At 41.8% G+C, this 26,328-nt stretch overlaps 1 protein-coding gene across 2 annotated transcripts in view; it reads left to right on the forward strand.

Moving 5' to 3' along the window:
* The first annotated feature begins 1,576 nt into the window (after nucleotides 1–1,576).
* The window catches only part of INO80 (INO80 complex ATPase subunit), a 65,189-nt gene continuing 40,437 nt past the window's right edge, over nucleotides 1,577–26,328 (forward strand). The window contains exons 1-15 of one of the 2 annotated variants that reach the window (XM_080617681.1): nucleotides 1,577–2,054; nucleotides 10,851–11,036; nucleotides 11,745–11,911; nucleotides 12,015–12,082; nucleotides 14,164–14,322; nucleotides 15,906–16,026; nucleotides 17,624–17,838; nucleotides 18,827–18,880; nucleotides 20,406–20,609; nucleotides 21,467–21,662; nucleotides 21,859–21,926; nucleotides 22,236–22,445; nucleotides 23,435–23,515; nucleotides 24,721–24,816; nucleotides 26,200–26,259. In XM_080617681.1, coding sequence (XP_080473807.1) covers nucleotides 10,894–11,036; nucleotides 11,745–11,911; nucleotides 12,015–12,082; nucleotides 14,164–14,322; nucleotides 15,906–16,026; nucleotides 17,624–17,838; nucleotides 18,827–18,880; nucleotides 20,406–20,609; nucleotides 21,467–21,662; nucleotides 21,859–21,926; nucleotides 22,236–22,445; nucleotides 23,435–23,515; nucleotides 24,721–24,816; nucleotides 26,200–26,259 — 1,842 coding nt within the window. In that variant the 5' untranslated portion in view covers nucleotides 1,577–2,054; nucleotides 10,851–10,893. The remainder of the gene's footprint in view (nucleotides 2,055–10,850; nucleotides 11,037–11,744; nucleotides 11,912–12,014; nucleotides 12,083–14,163; nucleotides 14,323–15,905; nucleotides 16,027–17,623; nucleotides 17,839–18,826; nucleotides 18,881–20,405; nucleotides 20,610–21,466; nucleotides 21,663–21,858; nucleotides 21,927–22,235; nucleotides 22,446–23,434; nucleotides 23,516–24,720; nucleotides 24,817–26,199; nucleotides 26,260–26,328) is intronic. The other variant, XM_080617680.1, reaches the window with a different exon arrangement.

Below are 26,328 nucleotides of genomic sequence, written 5' to 3' on the forward strand. Positions count from 1 at the left end.
TGTCTTGCTTTAAGTAGAAAAACCTGCCTGAGTAAACATGGCTGTGGCTTTGCCTAGTTCTTTTAGGAATGGCATACAGAAATAGATTGGAATTGAGTGATTGCTCATTAATACACAAGGTTAAAAGGGATCATTTTCTTAAAGGAGAGAAAGGACTGGTTTTAGTTTTTGTTTTGTTTTGTAATATTCCATAAGACCTTCTCATGCTGCTCAGTGCTAAGTACTCAATTCTAAGTTTGTTCATAATGTGTGACAAAATTGTGTATGCTTCTGATCAATCTAACTGCTGGTTGTAGTTAGGGATGTAAGTACCATGCCTAGTTAAGTACAACTCTGTAGTGAAGCTTTGCTGGGGCAATAGCCATGGCCTTATTTTTGTTTCCTGGTATCTGTAGTAGCTACTGTTTGTGCTGGGATGCCACAGAGCTTAGTCACAAACTAGAAATTTCTGTCTTCAGGCAGTAAGTGATGCATCTTAATCATTCATTTAATGATTTACTTCAAGTGCACTACTGGATGGGGTTGGGGAGGCAGCTGTGCTGCACACCAACTAGCCCCACTGCTATGTAAGCACAAAGTGTCCTCACAGTTCACTTTCGGGCCTATTTTGTCCCAGGCTCCTCTGACGCAATTCCTCATGCATGGCAAAGGGCATGTGGCAAAATGCACTTCCCTCCACCACGTACCCCCATTCTGCTCATGGTAACGTTAACCATGATTGTGCCCTACTCCTACAAGACATAATGAGTTGTTGGAGTGGGTCCAGAAAAGGGTTTGGAGCACCAGTCTGAAGAGGAATGACTGAACCCAGGGGGTTTAGGCTGGAGAAGAGAAGGCTCAGGGGCAACCTCATCACTCTCTACAACTGCCTGATGCAAGGTTGTAGAGAGGTTGGGGCTGGTCTCCCCTGTAACAATTGACAGAACAAAAGGAAACTGCTTCAAGTTGCACCAGGGGAAGTTTAGACTAGAGATGAGGTACAGCTTCTCACCCAAAAGGCGGTCAGGCATTGGAACAGGCTGCCCAGGGCAGTGGTGGAGTCATCGCCCCTTCAAGTGTTCAAAATCCATGTAGATGAGGCCTTCAGTGCCATGGGTTAGTGGTGGCCTTGGCAGTGCTGGGGTAATGGTTCGACCTGATGGTCTTAAAAGCCTTTCCCAAACTGGCGGATTCTATGATTCTACGCTCCCCAGCACCGTCCGCACCTCAACCCTGTCAGGCGCGGGGGCGGCGGGGCACATGCCACCTCCTGCCACGCCACGCTCCTGGCCGGGGAGATGGGACAGCTCCCGGCCTGCCCCGAGGGGCTGAGGACCCGGTGACCGTCCTGCCGCGGCGGGGAGCGGTGAGCCCGCAGGAAGCGGCCCCGGGGAGGTCGCTGAGCGACCGCCATCCCCGCCGCTCTCCTACCGCGCCTCACCGCCCTTCCGGCGCCTCAAGGGCGAGAGCGCATCGCTTCCGGTACACATTCCCCTGCATCGCGAGAGCCCGCCCCGCCTCGCGCGAGACTCGCTAGCTCACCCGGCCGCTTCGGCCGAGTCCCTTCGGCAATTTCCGTCACTGCCAGACTCTACCAATCGGTCTCGGGAGCGTATCGATAGGAGCGGGCCCCCCGCGGACTGCGTTTAGGGACGTTGCCCGCAGCGCAGGCATGGGACCCGTGCGGCGGCTGCGGCGAGGCGAGCGGGGCGGCACGACCATGCTCGGGGCCGGGGTGCTGGGGAGGTATGCGGGGCTCGATTGTTCAGGCCTGGGCATGGCGCCTCTCCTCCCCCCCGCCATGGCTCCCCGTGTCCCTGCTCCTCTCCTCTCAGTGAGCGAAAGTGGCCGCCGCCGCCGTCCCAGCGCCCGCAGCCGCCGCCTCCTCCTCAGCAGCAGCGCGGGCGCCATCTTGGCGAGGCAGGAGTCGAGAGCGCCCCGCGGCAGCACACAGGCAGCGCCAGCCCCGGCAACGCGGGGCGAAAGGCCGGGTGGAGCGAGCGGGGGAGCGAGCCCAGGAGACACCCCCAGCCCCCCGCCGCCGCCGCCTCGCCGCAGCCGAGCCCGCCACACAGGTGAGCCACCGCGGCGACCGGGCGAGGACACGCCGGGACGGGGCGACGAGAGGCGGTAGCGGGGCCCCGCCGGGGCAAGGCCGCGGCTTCACACCCACCACACCCCCCACCCCCCCCCTCCTCTCCGCCAAGCAGCGGCCGTGGCAGCCGGGCCTCTTCTTAAAGAGACAGGCCCCTTCCCCGCCCTACCCGCCGGATGCGCCCCGATATTACGGCCGCGGCAGCCGCCCCCCCTTCCCACCCCAACCGGGGAGGCCTCGGCACCCCCCCAACACACGGCGGAGGGGGGGCGCGGGGGTGAACGGGGGGACCGGGCGGAGGGGAGGGCGGGGGCGCCACCGTGCACCTGCGGGCGCACGTGCGCGCGGCGGGCGGCGGCGCGTGCGCGGGGGGGGGGGGGGTGGGGGTGGGGAGGAAAGGAAGGGGGGAGGGAACGACGGACGAGAGGCGCGGAGGGGAACGGGCCGGGGGGAAGCGACGCGGCGTCACGGGTGGTGTGACCGGCGGCGGTTGCTGCGCGCGGCGGCCTTCCGGCTCTGCCGCGGCGCTGGGACCCTCCGGCCGCCCTCGGACCGGGCGCGGAGGTGTAGGCTGGGCCTTCGGCCTGTACCTGCTCTCTGCCGACAAGGCCCGGTGCGACGCTGCTGCTCCAGCTTGGGGGGCCTTGCTCGGGGGAGGCCTGGGTCTCCCAGAAGCTCAGTGTGGAGAGCGGGGCGTGCTGCTTGTCGAAGCGGGGCCGCTGCCGGTGACATCGCTTCCTAGACAAGAGTCTACCTGAGACATGGTTCAGTGTTTGTGTGCGCTAGGAAACACCTCTTCAGAGCCACGGTGCAAAGAAAGTCACTCCTGTTTCACTGCAGACACACAGCCTGATACAATTTCTGTTTTAGTTACTATTATTTAACGTTGTACATTCTGACTGTTGCTGATCTTGTGTGGTAAGACTCCTTCTCCTTACTGTTGTAGGTGGTAATAATAAATTCCTTTAGATTATTTTCATCTTTTCATGAAGAAAATGGTGCAAGTCAAGTTCCTTTTATTTATACTGAAATGTCTCTTACGTGTGTTACTAGAATTCAAGTTCTCTGATAGGAACACATCTCTATGGATATATACAGCGCATCTGATACACCTGGATGTGACTGATAACATGAATCAGATTTGTGTTGTCATTCGTCTATCTATAGGAGTAGGTCATGACATCCAGAGGCTGGCGAGATACTGAACTTTTTCTCAGAGTTTAAGGATATTCCCTGTGATTCACTTCTAGTCTCTCTCTTGCACATGTATTATAAAGTTGCTTAAAACACTGCCTTGCAAACCACTGCAACCCTCATGAAGTTCAGCAGGGACAAGGATTGCACGTAGGTTGGGGCAGTCCCAAGCACAACTACAGACTGGGTGGAGGCTGGATTGAGAGCAGCCCTGAGGAGAATGACTTGGGGGTGTTGGTCAGTGGGAAGCTCCACATGAGCCAGCAGTGTGTGCTTACAGCCCAGAAACCAACTGTGTGCTGGGCTGCATCGCCAGCAGCCTGAGCAGCAGATTGAGGGAGGTGATCCTGTCACTCTGCCCTGGGGAGACCCTCCTGCATCATCCAGCTCTGGATCCCCCAACACAAGAGGGACATGGAGCTGTTGGAGTGAGTCCAGAGAAGGCCACAAAGATGCTCTGAGGGCTGAAGCAGCTCTGCTCTGGAGACAGGCTAAGAGAGCTGGGCCTGTTCAGCCTGGAGAAGAGAAGGCTCTGGGGAGATCTTACAAGTCTTCCAGTACCTAAAGGGGCTGCAAAGGAATCTGGAGAGGAACATTTTACAAGGGCCTGTAGTGACAGGACAAGGGGGAATGGCTTTAACCTGACAGGGGGCAGACAGATTAAATATAAGGAAAAAATTATTCCCTATGAGGGTGCTGAGGCGCTGGCACAGGGTGCCCAGAGAAGCTGTGGCTGCCCCATCCCTGGCAGTGTTCAAGGCCAGGCTGGATGGGGCTTGAAGCAACCTGGTCTAGTGGAAGGTGTCCCTGCCTGTGGCAGGGGGTTGGGACAGGACGAGCTTTAAGATCCCTTCCAACCCAAACCATTCTATGATTTTATGATTTCTTGACTGTTCAAATGAGGAAGTTTTGTTCCATTTAGGTATAGCATAACCCATAAATTCTGTAACAAGTGTGCTTTTGACAAGCTAAATTAAAAGCTGGGGACTGTTCTAGATTGCAGGAAGAAAGTGATCCTCTCAGAGCTTTCTTGGACATAGTTCCCTTTTTGTGGTTGGGGGTGGAGAGAATGAAAACCAAACAAAACTGAAACCAACTGTGCCGTTAGTGTGTGGTGTACACAGAGAGGAGTGAAGCAATGGCAGTGGGTGGGGGTAACAGTTGGTGCTGGTTTGTAGAACAGAGTATGGAGGCATTGTCAGAGGTCTCTGTAAATGATGTTTACTGCCCTTTTGGGACCAGACTTACTCTAATTGAACAATTAAATGGTTAGGGTTTTTTTCTGCTAGTTTAAATATGGAAGCAAAGCTGTGGCATGCCAGCTGCTGCACTGGGTGTGTTTTAAGGTATGCTTTTGTACACTTATGTATATGCTTCTGACAAATAATTTTTTTTGGTAGAACCAAATAACTTTTTTTTTCCTTTTTTTTTTAAATATTAAATCAGGCCGTTTCTGTGGCAGTTATTTCAGCAACTAGAAAATTCAGCATCTGTGTCCCACAGGCTCTTCTCTGTATTTAAAATCAGTTAAAAGGTGGAACAGAGATCCATGCAATGCTCTCATTCGTTGGAAAACAATATATAGCCTTACCACAAAAGCAAAACTGTGAAGTACTATATATAGGACAGTATCTAGTTTTAACTAGATTTCATTACTCAGAAAAGCACTTAAAGCTTCTTTATTTTGAACCAAAATGATGTGAACTCACATTTCAGTTGTATGAACATTTCTTTTACTCATTCAACTTGAGTAGTGGAATCTAAGGGCTTTAGGTTTAAATACGCTCCTATTTGCTTTTTTTAAAACAATAATTTCTTACGTATGAAAGTTCTGTTTAAGACACTGCCATAAAACCCACTCTATGGGTATTATGTTTTGCTTTCAGACCTGGCATATAGTGTACTCTGGACAAAGGGTGTCAGTGTAACTTTACATTCATCAAAGCAAGCTAAAATGGGACAGGGAAAGAAGAGTGTGTGATTCTCCTCCAAGCAGGATACCTCTTCAGGTTTTTTATGCCACAATTGGCTGTATTAGAGATTATACACTTATGAAGAAATCTGACAAAATTATACCTACCTTATAGTACTGTACTAATGTAAGTTTTCTGTATAGATCTTGACTAAATCTGTGTATGTTTGTGTCAGGGGTTACTCTGGAGATATTACTGTAGGAAATTCTTACAGCATTCTGCTATTCTGATGAGAGTTGCATGTCTCAATTGTAACTTAAAGAAAAGTATCTTAGGTGTTCACATGAGTTTAGAAAATCTCTCCAAGTAAGTTGGTGTCAAAATGCAAAGCGTAAAAAGACGATGTGTGGAAAAAAAACCCAGAAAACTGCTATAATTGTGAGGGAATTAAGATAGCGTAGAAGGTTGTATTCTTGCTTCTAGTTTTTTATCCTACTTTATGGATGACCGTTTCAATGCTGTAGATAGAGATACGAGGAATACATACTTTCCATGTGTCACCTGTGATTTAAGTTTTTTGCCCATGTGAATCTTGTGTCAGCGTGCTTAAATGTGTTGATGGAGTAGAGGTAGGAGATTGCTTTTGTGGGCTGAAGCATTTGAACAAAGACGTGGCTCATCTGTGAGCTGGTAACACTTCATCTACATGCACTTCATGTGTGGCAGGTGAGGCTGAGTTTGTGTTCTGTCTGTGATTTGCCTCATGTTTGTCACAGGTACGCACCTGAGAAGTACTATGGATGAGCTGGTGTGTTGTGCTTTTTACCTTCATGGCAGTCTGTGTGTGTGCATGTGCCCTCAGCTTAGAGTGCAGTTGCTACCATTACTTATGATCATGTTTGATGTTCGTGTTAGTCATAAAGAGAAGGGCCTTACCTGAGTTGTAGAGATGCCAGCAACTGAAGGAAAAAAAGAGAAAACCAAGAGACTTCTGGAGGAAAAAGTACTATTTCAAGCAGCTGTACAAGAGGTCCTTTCTGACATGCTAGGCACAAGTGCAGAACTGTGCGCTTGCCACTTTATGGGGCTTCTTTAAATTGATACCAGTAGCAAATACTTGTTGGACTTCATTCAGAAATAGACAGTGGATATTTGTTTAAATGGGGGAAACCTACTTTGAAAGCTAGGCTGCTTCATGAGAGTGGTGGTTTTGCTGTTTGGGTGGTGCAGGTCGATGGGTATGAAACTTGGAAACCTTGTTGTAAAACTCTGCTCTCTGAGGATGGCCTTGGAGGATTCTTCTCCAGTGCTGGGTGTTTACTTACTGACTAGACTATAATGGGCAGACTTGAGAAAACAGAGTGGGTGAAGAAACCCTACACCTACATTAACATTGAATTAAGCAGGGTGATTTAAAACAGGATTAGGAAGGCTTCATCAGAGCTGAACTTAAATCTTTAAAAGGTAAGTATTATTACAGAAGTTATTTGTATGAAGCTAGTGTATATATATATATATAACTAAACACAGATCCTGCTGATATTTTACCTGTGCTTTTAATAATTCAAAGGGCCACATGGTACAATGAAATGGTTTCAATGTGAGCTACTGATTAAATAAGAATGTTAGAGGATTAAAGGTGCCAGCCAGGCAGTGCAGCAACCATTTATTTCCAAATGCTGATTTTCTAAACTGTTACAACTCTTGGAGAGATGAAGAAAGCAAGCAAATAACTACTGAAAGGTAACACAAAATTGGTGTATGTATATAAGGAAGTCCTGATGGCAGGATTACTCCACAGCATCGAGTTACTTTACCACCTATAACATACAAGTATTCACCTAAATATTTCTATCAGCAATGAAAACATATTGAAAATCTGTCTTTCTGCAATATTCTTTAAACTGAGTATGCAAAAGGATAGATGCATTGCATACATGACAAAGAAAAATGGAATGAAGTTGTAATCACCATGTAAATCCCCTCAAGCAGTGCCTTGGTGATGTCCTGAACACTGTTACCTGCTGTAGGGGGTTGGGCTGTTTTGTACCTCTGGCTTGTTTGTTCCCATCTTCTCGTGCTTCAGTATTCAAGCAGTTTTTTGCCATTGGAAATCTTTGGGTTTTAAAACCTAGAATGAGAACAAAAGAACAGAGAATAAAGAAGTATCTGTCAATTACCCTTCCATGTTATTACTTTGATCAGCAGAGAAACCCTGTGTGATTGTTAGCATATAAATAAATGAGAGGCTGAATTCAGTGGCTGAGCTATTCTCCCTTCGGTATGCCTGTGTAACATATTAAATTTGTTTGGGGCATTGTTAATTCACTTAAGACTATTGTTAAGTTCTTCTGTGATTTTTTGTTTATTCGTTAGGTGTTACCCAGAGAAGAGTAACTCTTTTGAGGACAAGAATAATTAACTTTGTCTGTACAGCAGCCTCATGGAACAACTAAAATAGGAAGACAAGCAAAAGCATGTCTTTTTCTAAGGGTGAAATGCAGAGTGTTTACACTATATCAGGACAAGGAGGACGTTATTAAATGTGGAAATGTAAGGTTTCCTGATCTGGGAAGTAATATTTAGGAACATAGGTATCTGAAAAGATTATGGATGAGAGAGGTACTTAGCATGTACCCCATACTACATGTGCACACTTAGCATAGTGTACACAATGAGGGGGTATAATGTATTAAGATATAGAATGGAAACCAAGGCTTTACAGTTGCTGCAGTCATTGCAAACAGAGGGTATTCTCCCTTGCTTTTGTATTTGCCTAGGAACTCTGCTGTAGCAATGAGCCACTCTTGTGAAAATATCTTAGTTTTCTAATTACTGGACACATCTGGTAGCATCTTCTTTTCCTGGGATCATTTATATCTCGTGAGTAAAGAGTCAATCTTCTGCTTGGGTTATCTCCTAAGCTGTATGAGTGTGGAGACAGATGAGCACCATTGCCTGTGTGGAGCTGGGGTACTGATACAGCAGACTGGTGGATCCATGTAGACCAGCACTTAGGCAAGCGTGTCTTGGGCAGCTGGAAAAGCATCCAGTTACTCATTTTAGATCAGGAATATGACTGTGTTTGTTTTGGCTCTGGCCTGTTTGCTGTCCTGCAATTAAAAACTTGACCTCAAATCTGTTGTAATTTGTTCCCTTTATTTTGCTGTTAAGCTTATATAGGTTTGTAAAGGCAAGGATCACTGGGAAGGGCAAAAGAGTACATTTGGTCTGTTGAATCCAAATAAGGTCCTTGGTGCTCCTTGGGGCACATTTCTTTCCTGCGGTGCCTCGAGGACAGACAGTGCCAGTAAATGTTGAGTTTTGGGAAGGAGGTTTTCTGCAAAGAGCAGACAGGTGAAAGGTGCCTTGTGGTTCTGAGTTAAACCATTGAACAATGGTCACATGTGGCATTTTGGCTGGGGAAGTAAAATAACACCATGTTAACATAACACGTGCTCTTGTTGACGGATACATTTTGGAATGGAGTGGTAAAAGAGGTCACTGTACTGATATGATACCAGGGGTTGATTCCTGTGCTTATAATGTGTATCATTTTCATTGGTGATCTGGAGGAAAGCCACTTTCACTTTCTGGGTGTCCTTTTCCATTTCCTCATGAGTGATTTCTTCCATCAGAGATGCATGTTTCATGTTTTCCAACCTCTTTACTTTCTTCATGGCCCTGTCTCTTGGAGGACAATTTAGGGTGGGTTTGGGGTTGTTTTTTTTTTCCAGATGGCTGTTAAGAAATACCATGTATGTAGATAAAAGTTTCCTGGAAAACATTATTCTTGATGCCCTTATCATAGGGAAAGCTTTCAGGTGCTTTGTTCTCTCTGTTAACTTCTGCTGGAAGCGGGTATTCGCTAACAGAGATCAATCATGTCATTACTATCAAGCGTACAAAGATCTTTATAGTGTATAGAAAGCTGAACGTGCATAGCTTCAGTTTGAAAACAGTTTTTAAATGAGTGCTGTTGTCCCTCTAAGCATTTCTGGCATGTTGGTTTATTCTGTGTGGATAGAGATGTTTATTAAGGAATATTAAGGAATACTAAGATTTGCTCTTGTTCAGCCACAGCCAAGAGTCTCACGGCAGTAATCACTTAGCACAGGTTTTGTAACTAGAAGTTCTAAATCTCTTCTACCATTTTTGAGGATAAAACACTTGGAAAAAATCAGATGTTGTTTTTCAGACTGTATACGTGAAGCGTGAACAATTTGAAGGCCAGATACTCAACCTGTGTTTTCACTTACATCAGCTTAGAACAATTTAGTCATTAACAGTTTAATAATTGATGAAATATAAAATGTTTCACATGAAATTAACATGAGATTTTCTTCAGGTTTTGTAGTATTCTTAAGAATTGTTAGAAACCAGAAGAACCCTTCAGAAGAACAGTTAATTCAGGTCTTTCAAAAGCTGACTGCTTTTATTCTTGTCTTCCACCAGAAGAAAAAGCTTAAGGCATTTATTTATTAGTAAATATGATAATATTTAGGATATTGACAGCACTTTCATTTACATGGTAACAACTGTGACTTTGGAAGGAATTTAAAATGATCTTTCTCACTATTATTATGACAATTATGGCATCTTTTGTGATTGAAGAAAATAAAATTCCAGTTGACAGAGCTATTACTGTAACAGTTGTTATGACATCTTTTGTAGTTGAAGGAAAATAAAACTGCAGTTGACAGAGCAATGAAATGTTTTGATAGCCTTGTTTTTAAAGTATGTATTATGCAAATATTGCAAAGGGGATGTGGCTCTTTAAGAATCTAAAATCCTGAGAACAAAGGAAAAATACAAATCAGACTGTTTTTCCTAGTTGAAAAAAACATAAAGCTAGAACATATTCTAAATTTGTAAATATCAAAGTATGTAATAAATTGCTAATTATATGTTGGTTTTAATTTAATAAAGATAACAGTTGAATTTTAGAATGCAGGGCATTTTGGTCAACTGTTTGTAGCTTGTTTGTCAGCAGGTAACAATTTTGAGTGCTCTAAGAGTACCATTCCTTTAAAATAAAGGAAAAGTCCTGTTGGTATTTTGTAGACTACAGCTATGAACAGAATGGCAAAAACAGTATTTTCAGTAATTATTCCTTTGTGGAGTAAGGTTATATATATATGATTCAACTTAAGAATAATAGTTTATTTGCTTTCATTCAACTTCCATGATGCGCTGCTGCTCTCTATTCAGGGTGAAACATAGAATCATAGAATAGTTAGGGTTGGAAAGGACCTTAAGATCATCCAGTTCCAGCCCCCTGCCATGGGCAGGGTCACATGTTATCTTTAGTAGTGGTAGTAGTTTACTTCAGATGTTCAAGGACTGGCCTCATTGTACTTTGAATTTTTATGTCACTACTAGGTCAGTGTAGTGCTCAGTCCTGTCAAACAGCATCCATGAAGACATAAAACAGAAAACTAATAATCTAGGTTTAGACTATGGTAATATTGTGGTGGAAAGTTTAGTGTGAATTTCTGTTTGTTTACTATACCTATTAACAGCAGCCTAAGCTTTTTGCCCAGAACTACCTTGGTTATATGTACTGTGAAGTACTAGCATTTGGTGTAGTATGCAGTAGATTTGCCTGCTCACCAAGTTGGTCCCTTTTGGAGGAGGTGATGGTGATGATTGTTGTTTCTTCTTAACAGCTGTGTGTTCAGAGGCACCTGTGCATGAGGAGAAATTTGTTCTATGGCCTCGGAGCTGGGTGCCAGGGAGGATGGCAGCTGCTCAGAGCTGGCAAAACCCCTTTATCTGCAGTATCTGGAGAAAGCTCTGCAACTGGATCAGTTTTTACGACAGACCTCTGCCATCTTTAACAGGAGTATATCCAGGTACCAAGACCTTTTCCATTTTCCCTTGGGAATACCATGAAAAGACAAACATTTTTATGATATTGTTTCCAGACAACATCATATTAAGGATTTATTACTGACTTGTTCATTATAAACTCTTCTTCAGTGTTTTTTGACTGTGCTTCTCTTAGCTTATGCTGATAATGCAGTGTATTGCCAGCCTGTGTACAAATTAGCATGATGTTTCAAAGCTCTTTTTTATAGTTGAGTGGTCAAAACTGGTTTTTTGTCTGCAAAATGTAGTATGGAGAAGCACAAAGTTGATTTTTTAAGAACATGGCCTGTAGCCATAGGTGAAATGCAAAGATTGTTGTCACATGTAGAATTTATGTGTAGGTAAGTTGTAGCAATGAGAAGTGAGTCACCAGGGTACATTTCTCTCCCAAGACAATTTATGTTTAATTCATCAGTGTTTTGGAACTGTAGAGTTCATGCTTCTCAAAGTAGGTACCCAGTTAAAGACTGAAGGTGCAGGTTAGTAGCATAGCCAGGCTGGTCTGATGATTAACTAGTGCTGAAGGGTTAACAGAAAATTATTATTAGCTATATTTCCAATGTATAAAACGAGATCTGAAGCTGCCTCAATTCTCAAACCTTTAGAAAAATGGCCACATGTAAGAAAGTTTCATGGGCTTCTGTTTTGAGTATTTTTCTTTCATTGTCACCATATTACCTATCTTCTTGCAGTGATGAAAGTGAAGATGGATTGGATGACAATCCTTTGCTGCCTCAGTCTGGGGATCCCATGATGCAAGTTAAGGAAGAGCCTTCAAACTCTTTGCTTGGGGAGTCTTCTGGAGCAGGGAATTCTGGGCTGCTGAACACACATTCCCTGAATGGAGTGCTGCAGCCAGGTACGCGTGCACTAGGTTGAATCTCTGCTTTCTTTGGGATAAGTTTGGAAAAGCATTAAGCAGCATTTCTTAACAACTTTCTTTTTATTTTTTCTCTAAACAGAACCAAAGTCTGAAAAAGGAAGCTTGTATAACTTTTCCAAACTGAAGAAAAGCAGAAAGTGGCTGAAGGTAAGAGTACTGGGGAGAAATGCTGCTGTTATGAAATCTGTGAGTAGAGTTCCAGTCAACACACTGAACATGAGCTGGCAGTGTGCGTTCACAGCCCAGAAAGCCGACCATATCCTGGGCTGCATCAAGAGGAGCGTGACCAGCAGGTCAAAGGAGGTGGTCCTGCCCCTCTACTCTGCTCTCGTGAGACCTCACTTGCAGTATTGTGTGCAGTTCTGGTGTCCTCAACATAAAAAGGACATAGAACTGTTGGAACAAGTCCAGAGGAGGCCACGAGGATGGTCAGGGGACTGGAGCACCTCCCTTATGAAGACAGGCTGAGAAAGTTGGGGCTGTTCAGCCTGGAGAAGAGAAGGCTGCATGGAAACCTCATAGCAGCCTTCCAGTATCTGAAGGGGGCCTACAGGGATGCTGGGGAGGGACTACTCATGGGGGACTGTAGGACAGGACAAGGGGTAACAGGTTCAAACTTAAACAGGGGAAGTTTAGATTGGATCTAAGGAAGAAATTCTTTCCTGAGAGGGTGGTGAGGCACTGGAATGGGTTGCCCAGGGAGGTTGTGAATGCTCCATCCTTGGCGGTGTTCAAGGCCAGGTTGGATGAGGCCTTGGGCTATATGGTTTAGTGTGAGGTGTCCCTGGCCATGTCAGGGGAAGTTGGAACTAGATGATCTTAAGGTCCTTTCCAACCCTAACTATTCTATTCTATTCTAAGTAATTCCATTTTGTCATTTGATGTAGGTCATGGTGTAGAAACATGTAAGCAAGCAAAGAGCAACAAGAATATACATTGAGCACTAGTCAGCACATTATCACAAATTAATTTTTCAGATCCGCTAGTTTGTTCTTATCTCAGTTGTCCATTTGATTTTATTTTAAATGCCCTCCTGAAACCTCAGAAAGCTAGACTAATGTGCTTTAAGAGCTGCCTAACCCACATGGTGCAAGTTAATTGATGCAAAATCTCACACTGAAAGAGTCATAAGCTGATAAAGAGATGTGGTAATATTTTGTGTTGCTGAAAAGGGGGCTCCAAATGAATTCTCTAGTCTTGTTCTATATTCGCTGCTTGTTTGCTGCTCCGTTTGGAGGTAACTGGAGTTGGTCTCCGTTGCTAAGAAGAAAGGAATTGGGATTTTGGGTTTTTTTGGGGGCTTTTATTTTTTAACATTAAGAAAAAAACACTTCCCCAAGCAAAAAATACATTCTACAGAGGCTTCTTATCTTGGAAATTGAAAGTAAGAAGAGTATGTGACAGTTGATAATAAATATCATATTAGATTTTGAGTAGAGCAAAATAGAATTACAGTCTCTCTAGACTGAAGGCTTTCATTTTCATTGTGTAGCTGAATGGAGAGTAGGCATTTCAATTTGGGTGAGCAGCAGCTTTGTATTTTGATTTCACAGTGAGTATGCATTCAGGAACTTGAAGTAATATTAATACACAGTCCAAATTAAAATGATCTATTATGAAATATATTAAACGGACCTTGGGACTTGGCTGAATATTTGTGTCTAAGATTAACTCAGTGCAAGGTCCAAATGAGGATGGAAGGAGAGTGTGGAATGGTGGCTTTATGCCATCCTTGCTTTTTCACTGTACTGTAGCCTTCTTTATTTAGCAAAAGCAGGTTGCCAAGAGGTCAGACAAGAGCCAAACCTGCTGCAACTAATGCAGGAGGGAAGTGGTAGAATAGCAGGGCAAGCTACAAATGGGGTAGGAAAGCACCTTGAGCCATGCATCACAAAATGCCCTTGCTGCTATCATGACTTTCCTCACTGCTGCTTTTCTAAAACCACAGAGTAGATTCTAAAATCATGTAACTATCATCAAACCAACAGAAACCTCCCCACAGACCAGAAAATGTGTATTGCATTCACAGCTACACAGGGCTGTACCTCAGAAAACTGTTTTCCATTTGAGGTGTTTCAGATGGAAGACACTTTGTAAATTACAAGTATTGTTGTTGGGCCAGACTCACAGCCCTTTATTAGGTAAAGGCTCAATAGTGCTTAACATAAATAAACAATTCACTATAGGGACTTGTGATTATTAAATTAGTTTTTGTTTATTCTTGTTAGAGTATCCTTCTGAGTGATGACTCCAGTGACACAGATTCACTGAGTGAGGATGGCGAGGACGATGAAGAATTTTCCCTTTCAAGGGAGGAACTTCACGATATGCTGCGATTACACAAATATAAGAAACTGCATCAAAGTAAATATAGCAAAGACAAAGAGGTAAAAATCCAGATTTTTTTAATTTCCTTAATTTTTATTCTCTCCTTTAACTGCATTATTTTAACTGCTGTTACATATTTATCAAAACCCATAATATTTTGTGGATTGGAAAACATCCTGTTGTTTGTTAGACAAGAACAATCTACCGTCAGTTTCAGACAAGTGTTATTTAATTAATTATGTAGACTGAAAAGCTGTTGATGCATTATGCTGAGAATCTGTCAGTTTATGTGGCTGGTACTGGCACGTGTTATATGTAGCTTCCACAGTGCTGTGTCCCAGACAGTAGATCAAATACAGGGTGCTAGAATGCAAGATTTGGATAACATATATGAAAAGTGAAGTGCTGTGGTTAAGTTCTAATACAGGTGGTAGCTGCTGTTTAAGACTAAAATTGTATATTTAAACTTAAAGCAATATACTTGGATCATCAGTGAGGTGATGAGTAATAAGGTGATATTTACATTCTTGGAAGAAACCTAGGAACTATCTTTCTTACTGTTTTCTGTCATTCTGTGGGAATTTGCTTGACTTTTTTTCTTTCTTACCTTTTTTATTTTGGATTTCCTTCTTATATTCTCTTTTTTCCCTTCCTGTAAGAACATAGTCGACCACATTTCTGTATTTTTCTTAATATTAGGCCAAATTCTGTGACTATTTTGATTCTAGTAGTCTGTTTCTTCAAATTGTAAGGACTTTTGCACAAATCATTGTCATCGCTATTTTGAATTGCACCAGAAAGTAGTCTCAGATGGAGGAAGTCCTCCTAAGAGGATGTGTCTGAAATAAAAATTTATCATCTTATTTCATATTCTTTTGAAACTTCTCCAGAAGAGCGAAGCAATACTTTCCCATCCAGGTCTTTGTTTCTGTGCACTTCTTTCCTTTGTTTACTTGTTAAGTTCTAAACCCTGATTGTCTTAGCTTCTTTTATTAACTTAATGGTATGCTTAGATTTTAAATGATTACTTTCTGACCTGTACTGTCTTTAGTTTGCCTGTTTATACATAACCTGTATATAGTTCTTTCATGTTTTAGTTGAATAATGCTTGTGATATACTGACTTTTTTAATAATTTGGGGAAAAAAATGCTGAGGCGACCATGTTTTTACTTGACAATCTGAACGTTCGAGTTGTTTATCATTGTGGAAATCTTTTAAATAAAAGATTTGTTTTTATCTAAACCTATTCTTTGGAATGGTAGAGTAGAACACGTGTGTAATTTGGGAATGCAAGCAAAATAAATAGAAGGTCTATAATTAGACCGCTTCATGTAATGTGCCATCTTGCTGGGCAGCACCCATATGGAAGAGGAGGAGCAGTATCTTTGGAAAGTGTAAGATTCACTGCCTGTTCTTCCCATTTTACTTAACTGGGTTGGCTTGGCTCCCTGTGTAGAACTTGGAGGCCACCTCCAGGAGTAGTTTCACTTTGGACACTTACGATCCTTGATAATGATGCTGAATATGGAGAAATGCATGCTTTCTGATCTCTTACGATCAAGATCTGAACTTTTTTACCTGCTATCTCTGTTATCTGCTATATCTGTTTTCCATTACTGTGCTCATTTACATCCACTTCAGTTGCAGCAATATCAGTACTACAGTGCAGGACTGCTGTCTACACATGATCCTTACTATGAGCAGCAGCGCCACCTGCTAGGGCCCAAGAAAAAGAAGTTTAAAGAAGAGAAAAAATTAAAAGGTAAAGTAACTTACCTTGTGTTTCTAAACGGCTGTTGTGATCAAACTTCTTTCCTACATTGTTTCCTTTGTATAAATATAAATGTGTAAAACTTTTGGGTTTTGCATGGAGATACCCAGTTCTGTCAAAGAAAATCTTTAGAAAATAGTGTGCTTTATCTTCTAGCTTCTAGAAAGCTAGGGAGAAAAAAAGGAATGTGATTTGAGAATTCACAGCTTTAGATTTTCTTTGTAGACCTCTGAATCTAGAGTGAAAGAATTATTCAGTAAGTACCTTACAGCTTTATTCATTGCTTCAGAATCCATATGGACCATTGTGTAGCATTGTCCGTTTACTCAGAGTTGTTTGAAAACACCATAGTACCTTGAAAATGTAAGAACTCATCCAGTACCTGCTGCATTTATTCCTGAATGTGTAATTCTAGTGAACAAGAAATGATAGGGAGTGTTTTCTGGAAATCAGAGGGAACTCAGAACTGATGTCCAGTGGGAGTTAAAATAGAATTACTTCTGTAACCTCTCAGCTGGAGCTTCTCAGTTGCATGTTTGCCAAGAACTACAAATTTCCTTTCTGGATTGAGCTGGCAGCAGCTGTAAATCTGTAAGGAAGCAGGAAGAGAAGGCTATGAACTGTCAGCGTAAGGTGAATCCTCTCTAGAGCAAGTACTTCAGTTTGAGCTGTGTTTTAATGGGACTATTTTAGGCTTCCTTCCTTCCTATCTTTCTGCAAGTTCCTTTAACTGTGTATTTTTTTTTGTCCTGCACTAATCTTGCAGCATCAGTGACTTTACATACTCACAAAGAATATTTTTAGTATCTGATACCAGTATCAGTTTCCTCTGAAAGCTGGTATCTGTAATACATGGTGACATGCCAATCTCTTTCAGCTGCTGAGAAGTTCAGTTTGAGACTTATCCTTCCAAATGCTAATGCTGTTACCTTTAAATGTCTGACCTTTACATGTCTTTAAGTACAGTTTAACCTCAAAGCAACAAGCAGTGCACCAGGTCCCAGACATTTTAACTCCTAAAGCATATTTTCCTGGGTGGAAAAATTGCATTTCACCATTTTATTCATTAAACAGGAAGATATTTCTATTATAAAATAATGAGAAAATATCTAATACAATAAATTGATGGTACCTGTGTTAGGAAACATGGATAAGTTTGGCTGTCTTGTTGGTTCCATGCATAAATCAACTAAAGTAGTTTATTCAGGAAAGATACCTGAGTAAGCGTATCCCCAAAACAGAAATTTTACAAGGATGCTGGGGATGGACTATTCATCAGGGACTGTAGTGACGGTACAAGGGGTAATGGGTTAAAACTTAAACAGGGGAAGTTTAGATTGGATATAAGGAAGAAATTCTTTACTGTGAGGGTGGTGAGGCACTGGAATGGGTTGCCCAGGGAGGTTGTGAATGCTCCATCCCTGGCCGTGTTCAAGGCCAGGCTGCATGAGGCCTTGGGTGACATGGTTTAGTGTGAGGTGTCCCTGCCCATGGCAGGGGGGTTGGAACTAGATGATTTTAAGGTCCTTTCCAACCCAAACTGTTCTATGATTCTAAATTTGATTTTATGATCATTGTTGCCATGCAGGCAAGTTGAAAAAAGTAAAGAAAAAGAGGAGACGGGATGAAGAACTCTCTTCAGAGGAATCACCACGATGCCACCATCACCAGACCAAAGTTTTTGCCAAGTTTTCTCAAGATACACCACCACCTGGGTCCAAGAAAAAGCATTTGAGTATTGAGCAACTTAATGCACGTCGGCGGAAAGTGTGGCTTAGCATCGTTAAAAAGGAGTTGCCAAAGGTGGGAGTGGCTGATGGCACTAGATCAATGATGACAGCAAGAAAGTGAAATAGAAAATTAGCTTAGTAGGAAGTTGACACTTGGAAAAACAGAGTGAAATAAGAGCTGATCTTTCTGGTGGTCTTTAATGACCAAACTGATACTCCATAATCAGTAAGCAAAATGTAGTTCGGATTTCTTACCTCTAGTGATGTTTAAGTGGATCATGCAGTGCTTTGCCACAGCTTTCATTATTCAGCCCTTTTCTATGAAAAGCACAGTAAACTCTAGCAGATACTCCTACTGGTCTACAGGATAGCAACGTAGAGCAAACCAGTGTCTAGGTTTTACATGAAGTTCAGGAAAGGAGTGTTTCAGTCATAGTAGCATGTGTGGTTTTTGACCAGAAACAGTCTAGGGAAGAGTGTATTATTTACAGAAGGAGCTTCAGGCACATTTGAAGTAGAAAGCTGGGTTCAGTGTCGCTGATTTTCTGAGATGTGATCATAGTGGACCTTCAGCCTTGCTTTTTGGAGTTCACAGTTAATAGAGTTTGAATCCTAGGAAGTTGAATATGAGTGATGGCTGTATCATCCCTTATGAAGCCAGGCAAAGGATATGTGCAGTGTGATAGACCTTATTTTTTCAAAACACTGATATTGATCATGTAAGGAACACAGAAATCTCCATTAATCCTAAACACATTTGGAATACAGTGGAAATTTTTGATTACTTCAGTGATAACTGTGGAAAAGTAGAACCCTACTTTGCAATAGTAGTAATTAAAGGAGCAGTCCTGAAAAAGGAGGTGTTTTACATGCTTCCTTCAAGAATTGGAATACAGAAGGGTGAAAAGCTGTTTCAATCAAATTAAAAATGGTTACAGTACCTGTACCCAATTATAGCAGTGTGGCATGTGTATCTGCTGTAGTCTGCATGGTTATCTTTTAAAACACTGTGAAGCCATTGCCCTTTAACTAGTTTTAAGATGGTTTGTATTTTTTTACAGGCATACAAACAAAAAGCCTCAGCCCGCAACCTTTTCCTAACCAACAGCAAAAAGGTAAGTGTTTTTTAGCTTTATACGGTTACTTGTACTGGATGTAGTAAGCAAACTGTAACCTCTATATGTTTCTTCTCTTTCTTACAATACTGACTATACTAGCAGGGCAGTATAGGAGGAAGCACTGTATGTCATTTAGTATAAGGCTTTTCATTTTTTAGATGTGTTGTTTTGGCATGTTTCATAAGCAACAGATGAAACAAGCAACAGGAGTTTCTTTCATGAGATTTTTTTGGCTTTCATAAGACTGCTTTGTACATCTTTAGTTTACTGATCTTTGATACAATAAGTTAATGATTTTGGTCCACTCTTTTGGCTTTTGAACTGCCTATCCATCCACTAGCTAGAATTTGCTGGTTGAAGCATTCTTGATTAAATCAAAGGAGCTCTTGGAATATTACATGTGTTAATTTACATAAAGATATATAGGAGACAAGATTAAAAATAGAACGATTTTGTGCTTAAGTGATTGCAAAGGAATTCATCTCATTCCTCATCAGAGCCTTCTCTGAGAAGTGTTATTGTTTCTACTTAGAAAGCTTTACTTTAAAAACACTTGGTGATGGCTTTCAGTGCAGTTTTCAAGTGTTACGCTCAAGTGTCTGATTCGTTTATATGTCTAATGAAAAGATAATTAAATGTGTGGCTAAGAATCATCAGAGACAAGATGATGCGGAATTTTTTTTGTAATGTATATACAAAATGGAAAAAGGGAGCATTTTCTGTGTAAGACATGCAGAAAACAGGACCTACATGTATATATTAAAGAAGCTTTGCTGTAGGTAGGTTATCTCTTGTGGTTCTCCTTAGCTAGCGGAGATTGGATTTCTTTGTGTTGTCTGGGCAAACAGCCTGTAATTTTATTGTATTTGTAGGTATCACAAATTGCATTGTAGCAAGTGAGTGATGCAGCAGACTTAGAGGCTTTGCAATTCCACTTTTTTTCCACTTTGTTTTTATTTTGTTTGATCATTTGAAACCCGTGTGTTAGAATTGGTGATGTGCAAATTTTAGTGGAGGAAACAAAAACTCTTGTCACAAACCAAGCAACTTTGACCATTATGACAATACATCAATTGGTTTATACCAGAATGAAAAATTACACTGTATTATGCTTCTTCATGAGATGGTAGGGAAAATGTGGGATACTGCCCTACTTTTCAGTGTATTTATATGAGTGGGATTGTGTTAAACCAAAACTGCAGCAGCCTTATTAGAACAGCGAGAAATGAACCACAGAAGTATCTAGGATAGCTGAGGCAGAGTTGCAGGCAGGCCTTGAACTCTCTCTTGAGTCCTTTCCCAAGGACTTGCCCCCTAGACCAGTCCTGTAAGTATCACACCATGCTGAAACTGTCTTCAGGTTTTGTCTTCTCAGCCATCCTGGGGGGTTTTTGGAAGTTCACTGTCTCTCACGTCATTTCAGAAGCTTTACTGAAGGATCAGACTTGGTTATGATTACATTTGGGCTTTCTTTGAAAGCTGTCCATTTTACCACTGTTTCAAAAATGTTGTTTCTCTCTAGCTTGCCCATCAGTGCATGAGGGAGGTACGCCGAGCTGCTATCCAGGCCCAGAAGAACTGTAAGGAAACTCTACCACGAGCACGTCGTCTTACCAAGGAGATGCTTCTCTATTGGAAAAAGTATGAAAAGGTGGAAAAAGAACATCGCAAACGAGCTGAGAAAGAGGCTCTGGAGCAACGCAAACTGGATGAGGAGATGAGAGAGGTACAGCAAACCCACAGATTGCTGATAATTAGTCTGTTGAGGAGACACAGAAGTAACTGGACAATTTGAGTTCCTAAATTCACTCAGTGAATATATTATTTGTTCTGTTTCAGTGGTATTCCACATACTTCTGCTATCTTAAAACTTGTAATTTGTCAAATGTTAGCTAGGGATGGTAAGAAAAAAGCCTTCAAACTGTAAATTCTTTACAAGTGAGTGGGATGGAGCTGACCTAGATGAATAGACAACTTCTAACTATAGCGTTTTTTAATCAGAACCTAAGAATGAACAGTTCTCATGTCTTGCTGAATGCAAAACAGGGGTAATATCTGAACTGTATTACCTAGTGATGTATTTCATGTATTCTGTCATAATTCTCTTTACTAGTAAATAACAGAGTGTTAGAGTTAGGTTGTCATGACAGTATTTTTTTAACTGTTCAGTTCTTTCAGTTTGGACCACTAAAATCCTCTATTTTTGTCAACCTTTTAATTTTTCAGTGTGAACACATCTTTTAAACTTTCTTGTATTAAATTATGTTGGTGTTTGCCATGATTACTGAATTTAAAAGAGCTTTTAATTTACAGCAATTTCATATTTTAATATAGATGTTTATGGTGGTGGTCAGTGTTCTTATGTGCAATGAGAAGTTCTTTACTGTGAGGGTGGTCAGGCGCTGAACAGGTTACCCAGAGAAGTGGTGAATGCTTCATCCCTGGCAGTGTTCAAGGCCAGTTTGGACAGAGCCTTGGGTGACATGGTTTAGTGTGAGGCATCCCTGCCCATGGCAGGGGGGTTGGAACTAGATGATCTTATGGTCCTTTCCAACCCTAACAATTCTGTGATTCTTCTCCTAGGCTAAGAGACAGCAGCGAAAACTTAACTTCCTGATCACACAAACTGAATTATATGCCCACTTTATGAGTCGTAAACGAGATATGGGACATGATGGAATACAGGAGGAAATCCTACGGAAACTGGAAGACAGCTCTACCCAAAGGCAGATTGATATTGGTGGAGGAGTAGTAGTCAACATCACCCAAGAAGATTATGGTAAGTGATTAACCTACAATACTTCCTGTGCACTCTTCTGAAATTTACTGTACTCCCTGCATGATTGTACAAATTTACAATTTCAAGTGTAAAATCCTTCTGTGTAAGAAGCACTATTATAATTACTGGAATTTATGTCCGTGTAAATTTGGGAGGCTGTTGCTGCAGAACTCTAACTTGGAGATGTTGTTTTCAGACAGTAACTATTACAAGGCTCAAGCTCTGAAGAATGCTGAGGATGCTTACCAGATTCATCAGGCCCGGGTATGTATTTTTTGGATTCGTGAAGTAGAAAAGAAAGCAGAGTGATTGGTAGAGGCCACAGAACCAGGATCTTTCATAGCAACCAAGTCAAGTTGAGTCCTGGGTGCCAGATCTGAATTTAATTCCTTTGCCACTTTCTGTGCTAAATAGGTAGAAACCCAGATTATAAATACTTGGGCTTTAGGAACAGGCTTGTTTTCTATTAGTTTCTGGCAGACATCCTATTTGTAATGTGAAATGTAGAGCCTTTTACTATAGTTTCTTGACATATGTTCATCATCTTACGCATGCTTTCCTCTTGCTGTTTAGACCAGATCATTTGATGAAGATGCAAAGGAGAGTCGGGCAGCTGCTTTACGGGCTGCTAACAAGTCTGGTACTGGCTTTGGAGAGAGCTACAGTTTAGCAAACCCATCCATCCGAGCAGGAGAAGATATTCCACAGCCTACCATTTTCAATGGAAAACTGAAAGGTTACCAACTGAAAGGCATGAATTGGCTGGCCAACCTATATGAGCAGGTATCTTAGTACATCTTGCAAATTTTTTACACTTCTAGGATTATTAGTCATTAGAGTAAACTTGGTCAAAAAGATTTACTGGGTTTAAAAACAGATCATAGAATCATAGAATAGTTAGGGTTGGAAAGGACCTTAAGATCATCCAGTTCCAACCACCCTGCCATGGGCAGGGACACCCCACACTAAACCATGCCACCCAAGGCCTCATCCAACCTGGCCTTGAACACCGCCAAGGATGGAGCATTCACAACCTCCCTGGGCAACCCATTCCAGTGCCTCACCACCCTCACAGTAAAGAATTTCTTCCTTAGATCCAATCTAAACTTCCCCTGTTTAAGTTTGAACCCATTACCCCTTGTCCTATCACTACAGTCCCCCATGAATAGTCCTTCCCCAGCATCCCTGTAGGCCCCCTTCAGATACTGGAAGGCTGCTCTGAGGTCTCCATGCAGCCTTCTCTTCTCCAGGCTGAACAGCTCCAACTTTCTCAGCCTATCTTCATACGGGAGGTGCTCCAGTCCCCTGATCATCCTCGTGGCCCTCCTCTGGACTTGTTCCAACAGTTCCATGTCCTTTTTATGTTGAGGACACCAGAACTGCACACAATACTGCAAGTGAGGTCTCACGAGAGCAGAGTAGAGGGGCAGGATCACCTCCTTCAACCTGCTGGTCACGCTCCTCTTGATGCAGCCGAGGATACAGTTGTCTTTCTGGGCTGCAAGCGCACACTGAAGCCGGCTCATGTTCATTTTTTCATCGACCAACACCCCCAAGTCCTTCTCTGCAGGGCTGCTCTGAATCTCTTCTCTGCCCAACCTGTAGCTGTGCCTGGGATTGCTCCGACCCAGACCCCATATACTCAATCTGTAATGTCTTTAGAAAAAAGGAAAATATAATGTAAGCTGCATATTAGTATTCTTGATTATTTAGGAAACAAGTATAAGTTAAAAGTAGTAAGATGAAGGTGTTAATTTATGGTTCTTTTGCAGGGCATCAACGGAATCCTGGCAGATGAGATGGGTCTGGGTAAAACAGTACAAAGTATTGCTCTCCTTGCACATTTGGCTGAGGTAGGTGGATTATAGTTTATTCCTGATGGAAGATGCGTACTTTTCACAGTTGACAGTGCGTTCTAGATTATAAAGCTTAAATGTCTTAAAAGGGGCAAACCCCTTTGTTTTAAAGTGGAGCCTTTGAAATTGGTGGGGGGGTGTGCATATGTTTATATATAAATGTATATATAAATAGAAATACAATTTTCATTTATTCACAGAGCAGTATCTTTTCACTTACACTGAATGTGAAAGCTTGAGGAGGGAACAGGTTGTACACTCGATGGTTCACCAAGTTTTACGAATCAGAGAAACTTGTAGAAATGAAGCCCAAATTCTGAGCTTCATGGCAGTGTGGTTCCATATTTCAGTGGATGTTTTTCTTGGGAAGCATAGTCATTCTTCTGTTCCAGGGCAGACAAACAGCAAAAGCAACAGGAGCTTGCTTCTTCATGCAGAAATAGACATTCTTTATTTAGAAGAAAAAAGGATTGGCATCCAGTCACTTGTCTTAAATAGGAGATATCAGCTAAGTGATACGGAGAGCAAAAGTAGCTGCAGTAGTGACCAAACAACAGTTACATGCATTTGTTTATGTTCCTTTTGGTAACAGTTCACTGCCACTATCAACCACCATACTGGCATGCTGTACAGAGCCAGAGGCTCTGGAGCTCCTCTGTATGAAAGGGGTAACAGATAGGCTTGTCTCCCTGTTGCACAGCAACCTGAGATTTTTGGAAGCATATACAGGGCTTTTACTTTTTCTGGCTCTCCCTTATGCAGGTGGCTTCTAACTACCAATATGCGAATGGATCAGCTTTGTTATTCACCAGGAGGCATTCTCATGTGATGTAATGGAGCAAAGCTTTCCAATGCCACCTGGAGTTTTTTTCCTTCCTAAAATGCCAGGGATTGTTAGTAATGTGAAGGTGGCAACTCCAGGACACAAAGGAGATTGTTGTGGGAACAATTTTGCTGTTACAAAATACACTTAGTTAAACATTAGATCTGCTCTATTTGATTCTACTATGTGCTAATAATAACCTGCTGTGCTGGGAGGAATTTTTGCTGTTGCATATATTTCCATCTTTTATGCAGCTGCTGGCATTTAGTTGTTGTAAAGCTGTTACCAAACTCTCTGTGTATCCCTTGCCCTCAATTAAGTTGTGGATGTATTTTTTCCCTAAATTTTATGTTAAATTTAATTTATGTGTGCATTTCAGAGAGAGAACATCTGGGGACCTTTTTTAATAATTTCGCCTGCCTCTACTCTTAACAACTGGCACCAGGAGTTTGCCAGATTTGTTCCTAAATTTAAGGTAAGGAGCATGTGCAAGAAAGTTCGGTTTTCTTAAAAGCGAACTGTTTCGTTCTCCTGAGTTCTTTGCCTAAAAATAATCCTTTTATGTATTTGCATAGTCCAAAATGATAGGGGCCCTGATTAAAAACCTTAGAGTGGAAACATTAGAGCAGTTGGCCATTCTGCTTACTTTCTCATTTCCTTTAATCAGTTCATTGTATAGAATAGACAAGCAATTGTTTATGCTTTTTCCTCCTTGTGAACGAAATACAGAAAAAATATAAAAAAATGTAGTCATGGTGATTGTGAAAAGACAATTTTCCCTTTTTCGACTTAAAAAATTTGCCTTTTTCTGTCATTTCTTCTTCGGGTTTATTGCATAGTAATGTTTACCTCAGCCATCGAACAGAGCATCCTTTAAAAAGAAGGTTTCTAAACTTGTGATTGTCACATGTTTAAAACTTTGATCAGTCTTTTTCAACCAGTTTTGTTCCTGCTTCAGAAGTGTGTAGTCAGTTATGCTTGTAGTAAATCGTGATGAATTAATTTCTTCAGGTCTGTGGCAGAATATGCAAACTTAAAGGCAGATCACTTTCTGATTAGTCTGCTTCTTTACTAGCGTCCTTATTTCAGAACAGCTGGAAGAACATTCAGCAAAAGACACTTTGAAATTTGGAGTTCGCCAGTTGAAGGATGGAGATGTTTAAGAGGTTTTGCAACCTCAGAAATGAGCATTCCTCACTTTGTCTTGGTTGAGTGTAGTACTTTAATCAGACAGAAGATGGCAGTACAACATTGTTGATCAGTAACTGGTTTCAGTGCACTGCAAAAACCTGTTCTGAGTAATAAGGATGCATGAAATGTTGAGCTCTAAATGGATTAAAGATTTCTTTGGCAGTAATGTTCACTTTTAAAAATTCTTATATTAAATATGTCCAGACCAGATGTTTTATCTCAGATTTTGGGAATCGGTTCTGAAATGCAAACCCAAGAGAACAGTGAGGAATGTTAAACAGGAGAACGAGCTCACTAGTCCTGTAAGGGTTAACTGTAGCGGTTGAGGGCAGACCTTTTTCTGCCATAAGCAAAGTATCATTTTTAATTCTTAGAAAAACCTGACTAGAAGGTATAACATGCTACTGGGCATTTAGAGATTCTCGGCATACCTTGATCTAGTCAGTATATTAGGCATAAGTTGCTTGATGCCTTTGCCTGGAGCACCTTGTTTCTAAGTATTTTTAAGTGCTTTCCAATTTTTCTCTCTATTAAGAAAGATAGATCCCTTTTTATTGTTTGGAGAAAGAGATCTGTCTTCTCATTCTGTAGAATGCACAGTATAAAAATCTAGAGGAGGTATGTCTTTATTTGGAAAAAATGTCTTTCTACTTTTGTACTTTTCCAGGTGCTCCCTTATTGGGGAAATCCCCATGACAGAAAGGTGATCAGGAAGTTCTGGAGTCAGGTAATACCAGCATGTCTGTGCACTTTGGCCATCTTTGTTGTTTGTTCAGCGTAAACCAGAAACTGTTGC

Source organism: Psittacula echo, assembly GCF_963264785.1.
Source record: "Psittacula echo genome assembly, chromosome: 5".
In the NCBI taxonomy this organism is placed as follows: Eukaryota; Metazoa; Chordata; class Aves; order Psittaciformes; family Psittacidae; genus Psittacula; species Psittacula echo.